Raw genomic sequence first — 16,509 nt, 5'->3', positions numbered from 1 at the left:
TGAGTAAGTTTGAGACCAATTGTAATGCAGCCATTAATATATCTCGCTTCTTGTGGCTTGTATTTAAATAAAGAGAGCGATGTATCCGTGCTCCATTTTCACAATCTATGCCTTTTCTTTTGGCTGACATGAACAGAAGGCGTCAGGAAGGGCATCCGGCCATAAAAACATTGCCTCAGAAAGAGAACCATGACAATTACAACTACATATGGGCAGGGTACACCTCGAAGTGGAGATCGGTTTCTGAGGTTTGGGACATGGAATGTCGGGACAATGACAGGGAGATCAGGAGAAGTGGTGGAAGTATTGGTCAGAACAAGAGTGGACATATGTTGTGTGCAAGAGACGAGATGGAAGAGAAGTGGTGTGAGAATGGTGAAGGGTAGGCAGGGACAGAAATACAAGTTTATGTGGCAAGGGTGTCTGGAGGGCGTGAATGGTGTTGGTGTCCTGTTTTCTGAGGAGTTTGTAGACAGTGTGGTGAGTGTGACTAGAGTGAGTGATAGGTTGATGATGGTGAAAATGATGATTGGAAAGCTCTTGGTGAACGTCATCTCGGGATATGCTCCGCAGGTTGGTCGAAGCGATGAAGAGAAGGACAAGTTCTGGTGTGCGATAGAGAAGCTGATGGAAAACGTGAAAGATGAGGAAGTTGTTGTGGTAGGAGGAGACCTAAATGGACATGTGGGAAGGAGTATGGATGGTTTTGACGGAGTTCATGGGGGTTACGGATATGGTGTGAGAAATGGAGAAGGTGAAAGGATTTTGGAGTTTGCTGATTTGTTGATTTGTAATACTCAGTTCCAGAAAGAGGATAATAAGCTTGTTACATACACGTCAGGTGGGTCGACGACAACCGTTGACTACCTGATGGTGCGTAGGCGAAATAGGGGGCACCTCCGGGACACAAAGGTGATCCCGGGGGAGGAGGCTGTTTCACAGCACCACTTGGTTGTCTGCGACATAAGGGTGAAAGGTGCGAGGAGAGCTCGGCGGGTGAAGTACCAACCGAGAATGAAGGTGTGGAGGTTGAAAGAGGTGACAGTAAGGGAGGCATTAAAAGAGAGGCTGAGTAGGGTCGAGGATGATGTGGTTGAGCTTGAAAGTGGTTGGATGTCAATGAAAGCTAGTCTGTTGGGAGCCGTTGGTGAGGTATGTGGATGGACAAAAGGACCACCGAGGCACTCGGAAACATGGTGGTGGGATGATGAAGTTGGAAAGAGGATTGACGAGAAGAGGAAGAAGTTCAAGGAGTGGCAGAAGGCGAAGGGTACGGGAGCAGAAACGGCAGAGCATGAAAGTTATAAGGCAGCCAGGAAGGCTGCAAAGAAAGAGGTAGCAAAGGCGCAGGAGGCATGTAGGAAAATGTTCGGAGAACGCTTGGATTCGGAAGAGGGCCAGAAAGCAGTATTCAGGATTGCAAAGCAGATAGCGAAAGAGAGGTGTGATATGATGGGGGTGAGTTGCTTGAAGGATGAAGTGGGACAAATCGTTGTCGACCCAGATGGAATTAAAGGAAGATGGAAAAGATATATGGAAATGCTGTTGAATACAGAGAATGAATGGGATGGCAACATAGAGAGTAACCCAGTTTTAGGACCGGCAGAGAAGATAACTGAGAAGGAAGTTGAGGAAGCGATAAAAGCAATGAAGGGTAGAAAAGCGGGAGGGCCGACGGGAGTTGTGGGAGATATGTTGAAGGCAGCAGGAAGTTGGGGTGTGAAGAGAATGACAGAGATCTGTAATCTGGTGGTGAAAGAAGGCCGCATTCCAGTGGATTGGGAACTGAGTACCCTCGTCCCTCTATACAAGGGGAAAGGTGACCCTCTGGAGTGTGGCTCGTACCGAGCGATAAAGTTATTGGAGCACGGAATGAAGGTATTGGAAAGGGTGTTGGAGAGGAGGATAAGGAAGAAAGTGAAGATCGACGAAATGCAGTTTGGATTTATGCCAGGAAGAGGAACGACAGACGCGCTTTTCATTGTGAGGCAGTTGCAGGAGAAGTGCATGGAGAAGAGGAAGAAGTTGTTTCTTGGGTTTGTTGATCTGGAGAAAGCATTCGATAGGGTTCCACGCAAAGTATTGACATGGGCATTGAGGAAGTTAGGAGTGGAGAAATGGTTGATCAGAGTAGTGATGGCAATGTACAAAAGAGCGCGCACAGCTGTAAGGACGAAGGACGGGAACAGTGGTGAGTTTGAGGTGAAGGTGGGAGTGCATCAGGGGTCGGTACTTAGTCCACTACTATTTGTAGCTGTGATGGAGGTGCTGGCTCAGAACGTAAAGGAGGGTTTACCGTGGGAGTTGTTGTATGCAGATGATCTGGTGTTGATTGCGGAAAGTATGGATGGACTGAAGGAAAAGATGAACAAGTGGAAGGAATGTATGGAGACAAAAGGTCTGAAGGTGAATATCGGAAAGACGAAGGTGATGGCAAGTGGGAAAGCATGTGGTGAGGTGGAAAGAACTGGGAAGTGGCCTGTGCTGTGTGTCGGAAGGGTGTCGGAGTGAACTCCATTTAATGTACAATGTGCACTGAGTGGGTTCATCAAAAATGTAGTGGTCTGAGAGGGTCATTAACCAGTGTGGCAGCTGCATTCAAATGTAAGGTGTGCACAGAGGGAGCTGCAGATGGAGGAAATGTTGAGTTGGATCTTGGAGACGGCATGAAGCTGGAAGGTGTGAAAACATTTTGCTACCTCGGCGACATGCTGAATGGAGAAGGTGGATCAGACTCGGCAACGGTTGCTCGAGTGAGATGTGCATGGAAGAAGTTTCGGGAACTGAGTGGCGTGCTGTTGATGAGGGGAGTGTCGTTGAAGCTGAAGGGAAAGGTGTATGCTGCATGTGTGAGAAGTGTTATGATTTATGGGAGCGAGACATGGGTAATGAACGTAGAGCAGCAACGAAGGTTGGAAAGGGTGGAAATGCGAATGGTTCGACGGATGTGCGGAGTATCGTTGAGAGAGAGGAAGACAAATGATGAATTGCGAAAGATGATGGGAATAGAGCCTGTGATTGATGCTGTGAAGAGGAACAGGTTGAGATGGTTTGGTCATGTGTTGAGGAAGGATGAAAGTGACTGGTTGAGAAGAGTGATGGAAATGAATGTAGAATGAAGTAGAGGCCGGGGAAGACCGAGAAAGACTTGGCTAAAGATGGTGGAAGAAGAAATGCGGGCAAGGGGGTTAACAAGGAGAGATGCAGAAAATAGGGCAAAATGGAGAAGATTGTCATGGGGACCGCAAGGCTAACCCCCGCTCTTGTAGGGAAAATGGCCTTTAAAATGCATGTTGTTGTTGTTTGTTGACATGAACAGAAGGAGAAGTTCCAGGCAGCGCTGTACTTCGTTTCGAGGTCGAGCTGGTTCAGCTGGAAGAAGGCCTGCCTGATGGATACATCTTTGTGTGGAAGGACAACGCACCTGACGAGCTCTTTACGCAGATGGACGAGGACCATAATGAGAATATAACGCTCACAGAGGTATGCCATTACTCCATGTTGTGTGAGCACAATCGGTTGGTTCCAGTCTGAAAAAACACGAACCCATGCTAGACAGCTCCAAAGAGGAAGTGCACTTCCAAGTCATATTTTAACCAACTTGCGAGTTCATCTTGATGAATATGAGAACGGGAGCACAGACAATTAATAAAATGAAAAACTGCTTGGATTATGTTTTTCATGGACAAAATTGTGACTGACCTGTTGGATTTCAATTCCCATCCGTAGTTTTCCACCTTCATAAAGAGCCAGGTGTCACGAGGTTTAGGTCGGCTGCTGCCTGGGCGAGACCACGACCATCTCATCGGAGACATGTTCCGGAACCAAGACCGAAATGGTGACGGCATCATCACAGCTTCTGAGCTGAAGCTCAAGCAGCAGGAAGATGAAGAACGGCAGCACGACGAACTGTGAGAAGCAGAGTCGTGATCTGCATTCCCCCATCGGAACTTGCCATAGACACGACCGGTATATATCCCCCAACGAAGGGGTCCTGCCTTGAGGTGTGATGCACTCCAATGATCAATTTATCAAGCGCTGGGAAGGACCCCCTGTGCTTAACTTGTTTTTCTAAAATAAAAAAAACATTTTTTTTCTCCTGTAGGAAAAGGTCAAATGCAATTACAATTTTTTTTTTCAGTTTTCTTTTTTAACTTGCTTTTCCGAGTCAGCTTTCGGCCCTCGGGCATCGCATTAGAATCGGAAATACAGTGCCTTTTCCCGCTAACAAATCAGGGAAGGTAGCATTTGATATCGTCATGAGAGAAGGGTGAATGATGGGCCAAATACAGACAAAACTTTGAATCACCAAGACTTTTATCGTTTGTCTGCATTGCCTTTTCCGTGTTCAGTCACGAAACGTCTGTTTGCCCCTGGTTACCTTGTTGAGCATCTCGGCCTGCTGAATATGCTCGAACAGAACTGGCACAAGACAAGGCCGAAGAGAGCTGCATGGAAGCAGAGGGCATTTGCTTCCACAATTTCTGGAAAAAATATCTGGAAATATCTGGTCGGGGAGCTGATACGAAGATGAAAGATTCTTCAACTATTAGAACAAGCTTCGTCATTTCAACGAATACCAAGACTGAGCATTTTAAAATGCAGAGCCTCGCCAGGATGTATAGATTACCATACATTTGAGACTGACCGATACTTGTGTCATAGGCGGCCACAACCATCCTTGGCTATTTTGTGGAATGTCGGCTGAGACCCTAACTTTTTTTCTTCTGCCCTCACTTTTCCACCTTTATCACTTTCAAATTAGTTTTCTCCGCAACCGCTTGAGAGATTCACACAAAACTTGCAACATAGGAGCACGAGTAAACGGCCTCGGCCTTCCTTCGCTTGGCCTCAGCTGAATTAAAGTAACAGCCATTCCTGTTCCTTCAAGGATGGGCGAGGTCAAAAATGCATTTTTCCCTGCTCCAGCAAGCATAAAGCCAATATTGAATGAAGAACTAGTTTCGCTGTGAAGGCTCGTGTCGATCTCTGTCCGACAGGTGAAGGCTCGGACAGGTAGAACAATGGATGAACTCGAGGACATTGATCGAGGTATGCTAACCTCATTGGGAGGCAATAAGTAGCAGAGCTTTCGGACGTTAACCCCACGTCGGAGAAAAAATGGGGTTAACACTCAAACCATCTGCTCTTTTTTTGCTCCGATGAGAGTTTAATGTCGGAAACGTCCGTTTCTCCTTGCGTCCCACGGCAGTTAGCGTACCTCGATAAACGTCGTGTCGACGTTAACCCAATTTTGCTGGATTCGGAGTTGCCAAGTCGATTTGATGGAAGGACAGTTTAAATAGAAAAAAAAAAATCCCCACAATATGTCTGCTTCTACCTCGGGACAATAATTTCCCAATCCCCCTCTGGGGGGGGGGGGGGGGGAAGGGAGTGGTACCACCTCACTCCAGTATTTCTATTCTGCCGCATTCCTTTCAATACGAGAGAAAAAAAATTGCACTTTTCCCTAAAACTTACCGGATTTTCTTTTTTTTTTGTAATAACTTCCTGTACCTTGTTCCATATTTAACTTGAACTTCATTTCTGCAGAGTTACAAATGGTATTGGTATAGTTATACTGTTACAGAGTTCGATCGCAGGTGTTTCATGGTAAAGGAACATCGCGAAACAAACAAAATCGATCATAACATTGTATAGCCATATTACAATTTGTATTTACGTTTCAAACCAACCACATATAAATTATATATAGGAATGATACATACATGTGAAAGTATATGGGTAGGCTGAGGTGGTGCAGGTGATTGTTTGAGACAGGTACAATGCTAGCTTGCTGCCTCTTCAGGTGTTTTTTTGTGAATGAACCGGCGAGTTACAGCAAAGTGGGGCAACTTATGTGGGTCAAAGTTTGAATCGCCAGTTGCCTCAACCTCCTGGCGAGTATATTTACAAGTCACCATGGTCAGCGCATGGCTGATGTTTGTTTGCGATTCGGTGCTAAAAGTGTCAATGTATATGCACCTTTAAAACAAACATATTGAAAAAAATATTTTCTGCAATCGGCTATATATATTTTTTTTCCAATAAAACGTTTTCAAAAAAAGACAATCTTACCATTTGACTTTCAGTAATCTGGAAAGAAATTTGGATTCACAAGTGTTCATATTATTATTGTTTGGGGTTGGCAGAATGGCCTGGACGTACGGTTGGAATATCAGCCGAGCTGTAAACTGCCATCCTGGTGTTTGTGAACATTAAAGATCCCATGAAATCCTTTTTTTTTTCTTTTTTAAAACATTTTTTGGTATACTAAGTCGAGGCTCGTGTAAGAGCTGAGACATAAAACATATAATAACGGGAGCGGCAGACAAGAGGGGGAGAGAGGGAAGCACAAAAACAGTAGGGAACAGGGACATCGGGAGATCTGTGGAAGGGAGAGGGCTGGGGCGGGGTACACGGGATAAACAATATGGGCACTACAGGGGATTTCAGGAAAGAAAACAGAATCCATAAGGACTCTTTGAGAAGAGTAGGTGAGCTATCGCTGGCACCATGGCCAAATTCCAAATTTCAGCCCGCACCTTAGTCGAACGTCAGGTCTTAGTACTCCATCAAGTTGAGGATGAAGGCCTTTTAGGTGGAGAGTTCAGGTGTGTGAAGGAAGGACTTTGTACGACAAAGGATGATCAGTCAGCAGCTGGCTTTGGAGGCCAATTTTGAAATGTAGTTTATCCAAGAAAGATCATGGCTGATGGTGAGACCCAGGAGTTTGAATTACTGAAGTTCCTCAAGAGAGTTGTTGAGAAAGTAGATAGTAGGGTTTGCCAGATGGTCCTTTCGGAGAGAGAGTGTGAGATTTGTCAGGATTGGAAGACATATTCTAAGCGTTTGACGAGCTTGTGATTTTTTTTACAACATCTGAAGAGGGAATAGGCTACAGCCGGCCTGTCTGAAGGATGAAGGATGTTGTGGCAGAGGGTGGAGTCATCAGTAAAGAGCTAAAAAGGATTTTCCAGAGATTCAGAGAGATCATTGATGAAGATCAGGAATAGGACTGGGCCCCGAGCACTGCCTTGTGGAACTCCAGCCTCGACAGGGAGAGGAGATGAGAGGATTCCGTTGAGATCCAAACGTTGGCTACGAGAGTAGAGGAAGTCAGGAAGCCATGTGTGGAGTTGGCTTTGGATACCATAGGCAGAGAGTTTGGAATCTTCACTCGTAGAAGATGGAAATTAAGATCCGATAAGTTATTTGCACAGTGAAAAGGGAGGGAGATTTAACATTCCACATCATTTACATTGAAAATAAAAAAAATGACGATCAATTTGATGCCTTTGAGATTTTATTTTTGAAATGTGGAAAGCATTGATGTTGTGTGGGCCTATTTTAGGATGGCAGTGCAATTACCTAAAACTCTTTGTTGCATGGTACAATCGGTAGTACAGCTCGAGTACTGCAAAGCCATATGACACCTGTAGCTGTCTACTCAAACAGTATCATCGGTCGGAAAAAGAATCCACTTTCAGCAGATAAATGAGGTTACCAACCCAGACAAAACCCACCAGTAAATGCAGTTTCAGTTCCTAAACATGGCACAGCACAACACAGGTTGCCTTACTATTATCTATTACAATCAATATTAATCTCGACTCTTCCCTTCCTTCAGCAAGGGCATTTTAACACTGAATGTGAAAGCTAAGCTACGCATTTCAGCAAAACTCGAATTGAAACAGTGACCAATTGTAAAGGCATTTTTGGCCTTCCAGCACATACATCTGGTAAAGGCGGGCAAAGGGAATGATGTCGGGGCACCGTTGGCAACCCGCAGACTCCAGTCCTGCACACAATGATCGAGCATCAATACAAGACCTTTTGCATAATGGCATTCACGAGGTCCAATGTTTCATCCTGCACGAGAACGATGTCATAGGCAGCAAGGAACGTTTCCATGAGACCATCGATCTGCAAAGGCAACACCATGCTATAGGCAAACTTGACCGAAGGAAGAGGTACACCAGGGAGCAGGTGGGAGATTTTATGGAACACATTATCAGCATCAAACAAGGCCAAAAAAATGTGGCTGTACAGATAGTTGTTTTTCTTGTTGAAAAGATTTCTGCATCTCAAAAGGCCACCATTTGAATTGGGAATATTTGTAAAGGCAATATTACGGTAGGAAGAGCGAACCAAAAAATTAAGTTAAGCAATAAAACGAATAACACAGGTAAAGATGTTATGAACCAATGTAAACAAGCCAATGTTGCATCATAGATTGACTATACATTGCAAGCGCACTATTTTTATACCTCGCACTATGGCCTTGCTCCCCCTGCTCTGTTTGTGCTCTGTCCCCCAAATATTCCTTCAGGACGCACAAGATCTGCCAGCAACCCTCTTCTGGTGAAACTACCAAAATCAAGACTCTCTGCTCACCTTCACTCTTTCATTCCTCACTGCCATCTCGTATCTTCCCCTATCCAAAACCTTGATCTTTCCTACCACCATTAATAGACCCCAAATCCACCTCTTTCAATCTTCGACTTCATTCATGGAATTCCTAGTCGTGTCCGTTTTATACAATGTACCCCTCCACCCCTGCCCCCCCCCCCCCCCCACGAGCCCACTCCCTTCCACAGATCTACCGACGTCCCTGCTCTCGACTGTTGTTGTGCTTGTGTGCTTCCCTCTCTCTCCCCATCTTGTCTCCCGCTCCCTTTATTATATGTGTTATGTGCCCGTTTATGTTTTTTGCATTTAATGTGTTGGCTCATACACGAACCTCGACTATGTATACAAAAAAGAAGAAGAAGAAAAAGAGATTAAAGGTCAGAGGTCATGTCAGGTAAAAATGTGATAACTTGAGAATGGCGGAATGGATTTAATTTTTTAGAGTGAAACATGTTCCAGGAGATAAATGTTAAAAGTGTTTTTCATTTATTCTAAGATTAAAGTTGACAGATTCGGCAATTATAAACATTTTGATCTACCTTAAAAGTACAGTAAATACTTAAGTATCGCAAGGGTTACATTCTTTAATAGAGCCACAAAATCCAAAACCGTGAAAGTTAATACTTAAACCTAATGGGAACAAGAAAGCATCTGAAAATGCAAAGATTGTCTGCGTCCGTTTGTATTAAGACGTCTTCTACTTCTTCCGTATGCTCTAAATAACAAAACAGTTAAAGAAAAATACAATATGAAAATTAATGATTTGATGCAGCCTTGACCTTTGAGCTTTAGATCTAAAAAAATAATCAGCTTCTACCTTTTGATTGGTGAATCAATTCTGTGACTTCAGATGCATATTTTTAAAATTTCAGGTCATATGGATGGAAATTGATGATTTTACGTGACGCTGAACGTTGACCTTTTTGACAAAATTATTATTTCGCCTTCTCTGTATTATTATAATAAGGCTTTGGTGAAAATTTGATGACAAAACTCAAATGCTAAAAAAGTTATGGCCCGGACAGACACACAGAAGTCATTACAAAATCCCGTCTCCTGCTGTGCAGAAGACAGGCTTAAATAGGAGCAATACCCCTGGGTGCTCAACCTGGTAGGATAAAGTAGTATACTACACCAACTAAATATATTTTAAACCAATTTCAATCGTTGCTCGGAGACAGAGCAGCATGTACAATCATATTAATGTAATCATAAGACTTGAAAGAAACAAAATACCTATTTTGGGGGACAACACCCCCGACTCCGTCCCCCTCCCCCCCAACCCCCAGCAGACACGCTCAGACCCCGATTTTTCTAATGCCGTGAACAAACTTTAGTACATCACAGGTGATGAAGGTTGTGATCAAAATTGTGTGTGTAATTTTGGAGAAGAGAGCAAGTACCCTATTTAAGGGGGTATTTGCCCTCTTCTAGTTCCTGGCAGCTTTCTCGTTCCTGTCAGCCATCAACCCTCCTTCCCCCACCAACCCACCCCCTCCCCCTCCCCCTCCCCGCACATCCCAATAAACCCTGATTTTTTATGCCGTTAACAAAATTTTGTGCATCACAGGTGATGAAGGTTGTGGTAAAGTTTCATTGAAATTATGTGTGGGTAGTTTTGGAAAAGAGAGCAAACACCTATTTTGGGGGGCTTAAACCCCATGTAGACGTCCATAGACCTCGACTTTTTTTTTAATGTCGTGAACAAACGTTGATATATCACGGGTGATGAACAACGTTGTGATCAAGTTTCATCGGAATTGTATGTGTCGTTTCAGAGACGAAAGCAAATACCTATTTGGGGGGCAACCCCCCATAAATCCACCGAGGGCACGATTTTTTTTAATGCCGTGAACAAACTTTGGTACATCACGGGTGATGAAGGTTGTGGTGAAGTTTCATCTGACTCGTATGTGTAGTTTCAGAGAAGAAAGCAAATATCTAATTTTGGGGAGTCAAAGCTGGACACACTATGACCCCCCCCCCCCCCCCCCCCAGTAAACACCCCTAAGACTCCGATCTTTTTAATGCCCTGAACAAACTTGAGTTACAACATACCAAATATCATTTTAACCAAGATTGGTCTCAGTCCCATCAGCAGTTTCAGAGAAGAAGTTGTAGGTTTTTATGGACCGACGGATGGACGACGTGCCATCAAATGAGCTCCCCGGAACTATATTCCAGGTGAGCTTAAATGGGGTTAGGTTCCTGGACTTAGAGAGAATGTAGAAGGTGGGCAGCCGCCAGAAATAAACACATCATACATAATTGATATAAACATTTAAAATAAATATAAAAACACGTTTTTCCTTTAAATGTAAAAAACATGACAGTCGTGCTAGAACAGGAAAGTACGAGATGGCATCTTCTTCCAGAATAATCCTGTCCCGTCGGCGTTAAAGATCTGCTGCGGCCTAAATCCCTTCTCCTTGATCAGTTGTTTGAGCTGCAGCAGGTAGTTCTCCGCAACCACATGGTCTGCCGACGCTGCTTCCCCAGCTAACTTGCTGCTATGGAGGCCGAATCGTCTTCTTCCTTCTTCCTAGAATCGTCCTTCCTTCTTCCTAGAATATCACCGGTCCACAATGGTATCACCGGTCGACAATGGTATGACCGGTCCACAATGGTATCAGCGGTCCACAATGGTATGACCGGTCCACAATGGTATCACCGGTCCACAATGGTATCACCGGTCCACAATGGTATCACCGGTCCACAATCGTATGACCGGTCCACAATGGTATCACCGGTCCACAATGGTATCACCGGTCCACAATGGTATCACCGGTCCACAATGGTATCACCGGTCCACAATCGTATCACCGGTCCACAATCGTATCACCGGTCCACAATCGTATCACCGGTCCACAATCGCATCACCGGTCCACAATCGTATCACCGGTCCACAATCGTATCACCGGTCCACAATCGTATCACCGGTCCACAATCGTATCACCGGTCCACAATGGTATCACTGGTCCACAATCGTATCACTGGTCCACAAGTCACATTGATGAGTTTGAAATGTATTCTGGTCCAGCAGCCCAACTGAGAAGTGCAGTAAAGTGCAGCAAGGAAACGTGTTCTGAGATTTGGACGTATCCACAAATCAAGTAAAATTTGAAGCAGAGTTGACATTCTGATATTTGTAGATCCACGTACCCGTTAGAGAGGTAGGTAATTAACCCTGAAAAAATGAACACAAGAGAGCAGCACATAATCCATAGCCCCCCTCGCCTCCACTCAAACTGCACACCCACACACACCTTGTCGTTGAGGAAGCCAATCTTGAGTACATTTTGTACATTTGGGATGCCGTCAGCCATGGTGAGATCCCCCATCGTATCTCCAAGTAGGATGACATTGGAATTGTTACGCAAGAGGTCGAAGTAGCCTGAGTGGCGCAAGGCTCCATCCCGCTTGTTGTACGTGTGGATCATCTCTCCCTTGAAGCCTTTGATTCGTCCCTGAGAAAGAAGTGACCAAAAGCGGGATTTACTGATGCAGGCAAGATAAGGTAACATATTTGATAGTTATCACATCTGTATTCTCAACATCACGTATTTGTAGCAGACCAAGTCCAGATCAAAATCCCAAAATCTAAAGGGATCAAAATCTTAAAAAATCCAAAAATCAAAATCCTCTATACTCATGGTGAGTGACGAGCGAGGAAACAGCACACACCATTTCTAAAGTCTTCGGTATGACCCGGACAGGGTCGAAATCAAACTGCCAACTTCCCAGACTCAGAACGGATGTACGAACCATAATCACACAGAGTTGGATAAAGTTAGTTGAGGGTAATTTCACCCATTTCTCATTACTAGGGCATGCCCGTACTATATATATATCTAAAATTATATCCCCCCCCTCTATTTACATGAAATGGTTTGGTCCAAAGCGAACGGCTTGCGAGTACGGTGACAATCCCCCCCCTCTATTTACATGAAATGGTTTGGTCCAAAGCGAACGGCTTGCGAGTACGGTGACAATCCCCCCCCTCTATTTACATGAAATGGTTTGGTCCAAAGCGAACGGCTTGCGAGTACGGTGACAATCCCCCCCTCTATTTACATGAAATGGTTTGGTCCAAAGCGAACGGCTTGCGGAGTTTGGTAAAGAAATCGCCATAGCTCGGTAACTACTTGTCCGATTAATATGAAACCTTGAAAAGGCACATCCTCAGGTCCCCAGCAATATACCTGGCAAGTTTCAAGTATATCGGACCCGTGGTTGTCGAGAAACAGCGGTCACAGACAAACATACAAACATACAAACATACAAACATACAAACATACACACAGAGATTACTGGAATTATAGATAGATAATTTACTTTGGTTAAAATGGGATTGTATGTTCAAAGACAAAAGGTTAGATTTCATTATCGGCTGCTTCAGTATCTGAAAGAATAGGAAACAAAAATAATGAATAAAGTAACTAGAATTGACAGCATTCTCAAGTGAGTGCAATACGACACACCTCTCCATGGGACTATCTCCCTGCGGTTTTCTGTAGATGTGACAAGGTACATTTGTGCCACGTGTTATCATAATTGGTTAAAAAAAAGGAGAAGAGCAAAAGCTTGGCCAGCGAGAAATCAATTTCACAAGCAATTTTAACCTTTGACCCTGTGAAATTGAAATAAGGCTAACGTCTTTTGCCTTGGATATTTTTTTTTTTGTGGTTCGGTGGATGTTTGGTTCTGTGCGAATGCAAATGGTTCGGATGGCTTCAAAAAATGCGAATGGTTCGGTGGATGTGTGGAGTATCGTCGAGAGAGAAGACGACAAATGATGAATTGCGAAAGATGATGGGAATAGAGCCTGTGATGGATGCTGTGAAGAGAAACAGGTTGAGATGGTTTGGTCATGTGTTGAGGAAGGATGAAAGTGACTGGTTGAGAAGAGTGATGGAAATGAATGTAGAAGGAAGTAGAGGACGGGGAAGACCGAGAAAGACTTGGCTAAAGATGGTGGAAGAAGAAATGCGGGCAAGGGGGTTAACAAGGGGAGATGCAGAAAATAGGGCAAGATGGAGAAGATTGTCATGGGGACCGCAAGGCTAACCCCCGCTCCAGCAGGGAAAATGGCATTAAAATGCCTGTTGTTGTTGTTGTTTTGACTTGAAACTGCAGAAAATATGGTGAGCTATCGTTTTGCCAATCCTTGTCTGGACTGGTTGAAATACAGAGACATGGCGATGCTCGGACGATGGCTTTCGCTCTTTTCGCTACTCGAATGGAGTACAGGCTCTCGATGGAAGGCAGATCACACACAATCATTTTACAGTATTTGCTATCCCACTGAGTTCAGATCGTTCGGCCCGCGTCGAGCTGCCATACTAGACAGTGAAAGGACACCATCACTGCCCGATGGACTTGATCAAAACAGGACGGCCGACACCGGAACTCTACAACCTTCTAAGCAAGAACAATCGTTGTTGAGCGCCTTCTTCTCACACTATTGGTGTTTTCTCTCACTTATGATCATCGCAAATAGGTATGCCTAATAATGTAAAAGAAGTAACAATTTCACCTTCAGCATCATGACTAACGAAGGGTCGAAGAGGAGTTTTGTTTTTCCGAAAGACAACAATAATCTCCTTAGTCTGTGACGTTCGGTTCAAGATTGTTTAAAGAACATCATTCAACAAGTTTTTCGACTTGATTACGGTAATCACTTTGAACACGGGAATCAGGCCAGCGACGGTCGTGTCAATTGCAAATTTCACCACCAGTGAGCTATCACATGTTGCGGAACAATCACGAGTAAACACCGACTATAAAATCAGGGACAAACAAGAACAACGCTCAGTAGAGCGCATACCTACGCCAGGTTGAACACTTTACATTTTGTATCCCACTGATAGGCCGGAACTGGATTCGTACCTGAACCAAAATCAAATCAGCGTGTTCTTGTCACCTAATCAAAGCATCCCCCAAGTTTTGTCATAATCCATCCACAACTTTTTGATATGTCATGCGATATATCGTTTTTGGCCCCATCTCTCAATGGTGAAGAATCACTTTCTCGTGTCTGGCTCCAGATTTGGATCTTCACCAAAATCGAATCAATTAGTCCTTGTCACACACCTTACCTGTCCACTAAGTTTCATCCGGATCAATCCACAAATTTTTGAGATTTTGTGCTATGTATAGTTTTTGGCCCAATCTCTATGGTGAAGAATCACTTTTTAAATTCTAGTATTCAGATCCAGATCCGGATCTTCACCAAAATCGAATCAATTCTTCTGTGGGTCACACACCCAACCTGTCCATTAAGTTTCATCCAAATCTGTCCACAACTTTTTGAGATATCCTGCACACAAACAAAGAAACAAACAGGAGTGAAAACAACCTCCATCCACCTTTAGTGGGTGGAGGTAACTAGACAGTTAAAGGAACACCTGACCCTGCACGGTCTTGAGAAAAAAATGATATGGGCAGGGTCTCCAAGAAGCAAATTTGAATGTGAGCTTCTACAGTCGTTTTAACACGACCCGCTGGATTTGTACCGGGCAACCAAAATGGACCGACGACTGTAAGATTGGAAACCCGGAGGGAGAAAAGGGAATCAAAGCCCCCCGAAGTTATAATAGTTCTTCATGACTGTTATTTTTGTCCTTTATGACGTGTTAAAAACAGTAAGTTTCCTGTTTGGAATGATTTTGAATTTTGACTGCCAGACAGATGGAGTGAAAATAAATAAATAAATAAATAAATAAATCGCACCCGTGTCCGAAGGAAGCGGTTTAGTTTGGCATTTTTAATATGAAATAGGCAAGGCCTAGAAACGACCGAAACCCAATAGAATTACCCTTTCAACCCCATTATAATTACCCTTTTAAACCCATTAGAATTACCCTTTTCGCACCCCACATAATTACACTTTATAACCATTTAGAATTAAACACGGTGGGTTAGGAAGATTCTACTTCTTCATTTTTGACAGACGGATCTTGAAGCGGCGTCACTGCTTGAAAGAAAAGCAACCGAATCATCTCTGCGCATGTGTGATTGGGCCAACTTCCGAGCGAAAGTAATGCTAAACTGCAGGTTCGTTTTCCAATTCATGTTGAAATTATAACGTTCAAAAAAAATCAAGTTATTCCTCGATCATAAACTGAAGTTTTTGGACAGACAAAGTGAACCAATTGCTTAACCGCGCTTTCACCATGCACGAGAGCTAAACAATAATCAGACCAAGCAATATCACAAATAGAACGCTTAATGTACCAGCACTTCGTCCATTCAGTAAAGATTCCAAAAGCATGTCAAGAGTGGGTGAGCAGAGTGAAGCATTCACTTGCAACTAGTTTGAATGAGTAAATAAATATTTGTGCATCAATTCTGAAAAATCGTAAGCTTTTGGTGCTTCTTTAATGTGTCGTCACCACATGCCAATTGAGGCGAGAATCAAAATAATAAAAACTGGCACCATGTTTGTCAAGTCTGCATCATCGCAAAATGCAGCAGGCACAATGTCAAATGGATTGATAAGAAAATGCTGACGGCTATCCAGAATCTGGAATGTCAGAATAGAATACAAAAGTCTTATCAATACGCCTTTTCACCACACCAGGTATTCTCACCTTCTCATCAAAATCCATGTAGTTCGCGATTACATGCACGTTAGGATGTAAGAGGTTTGCCTGTTGAATGATCTCCTCCAGGATGTCACCCAGGCCCGCAGACAGAACAATAAGGGGAACGTTGTGTGCATTCAGTGCATTCAAGAACACGTCACAACCATCTCTGTTGAAGAGTTCAAAATAGAGGAAGAGCATCGACACTGAGCACTTTGGAAAATGAAATGTCCACACAGTGGTGAAGGACAGAAAAAAACACAGGAGGGTGAAATAATGAATCTGCACATTCAATTCTAAGCCATGAGGTTACAACAAGTTGTGAGTTCTGATGGCTTTTTAGGAAACAAGAAGCATTCCAGAAACAGCTCTGAAAGTTATACATTAAACCAAGCATGGAAGACCAAACAAACTCGTGCACGGCACCCACACAAGCCTTTATATGAGGTTAAGCAAGCACAAAAGCAAAAGGATGGCCTAGCGCACTCGCTTTTAAGCTGTCTAGTCTGTG

The 16,509-nt window shown here is 43.8% G+C and overlaps 3 protein-coding genes across 7 annotated transcripts in view; 1 reads left to right on the top strand and 2 right to left on the bottom strand.

Moving 5' to 3' along the window:
• LOC137434295 (peptidyl-prolyl cis-trans isomerase FKBP9) overlaps window positions 1-8,564 on the top strand; it is a 52,558-nt gene extending 43,994 nt beyond the window's left edge. For 2 of the 4 annotated variants that reach the window (XM_068127178.2, XM_068127179.2), the window contains exons 9-11: window positions 3,320-3,483; window positions 3,730-3,911; window positions 8,333-8,564. In XM_068127178.2, the coding sequence (XP_067983279.2) occupies window positions 3,320-3,483; window positions 3,730-3,911; window positions 8,333-8,453 (467 nt within the window). In that variant the 3' untranslated portion in view covers window positions 8,454-8,564. Of the gene's footprint in view, window positions 1-3,319; window positions 3,484-3,729; window positions 6,241-8,332 lie in introns of those variants that run through there. The other 2 variants (XM_068127181.2, XM_068127180.2) reach the window with 1 other exon arrangement.
• LOC137434292 (trafficking kinesin-binding protein 1) overlaps window positions 1-16,509 on the bottom strand; it is a 1,208,017-nt gene that overhangs the window by 876,023 nt on the left and 315,485 nt on the right. The gene's annotated exons all lie outside the window — the stretch shown is intronic.
• Window positions 7,289-16,509, bottom strand: part of NT5C3A (5'-nucleotidase, cytosolic IIIA) — a 75,706-nt gene continuing 66,485 nt past the window's right edge. For both annotated transcript variants that reach the window (XM_068127183.2, XM_068127182.2), the window contains exons 7-9: window positions 16,005-16,167; window positions 11,679-11,879; window positions 7,289-7,926 (exon numbers count right to left, since the gene is read on the bottom strand). In XM_068127183.2, the coding sequence (XP_067983284.1) occupies window positions 7,822-7,926; window positions 11,679-11,879; window positions 16,005-16,167 (469 nt within the window). In that variant the 3' untranslated portion in view covers window positions 7,289-7,821. The remainder of the gene's footprint in view (window positions 7,927-11,678; window positions 11,880-16,004; window positions 16,168-16,509) is intronic.

The sequence above is a fragment of the Myxine glutinosa genome, chromosome 10 (genome assembly GCF_964187855.1).
Source record: "Myxine glutinosa chromosome 10, kmMyxGlut1.1, whole genome shotgun sequence".
NCBI lineage: Eukaryota > Metazoa > Chordata > Myxini > Myxiniformes > Myxinidae > Myxine > Myxine glutinosa.
Note: the sequence above shows the minus strand (reverse complement) of the source record. Positions and strands in the feature narration are given on the sequence as shown.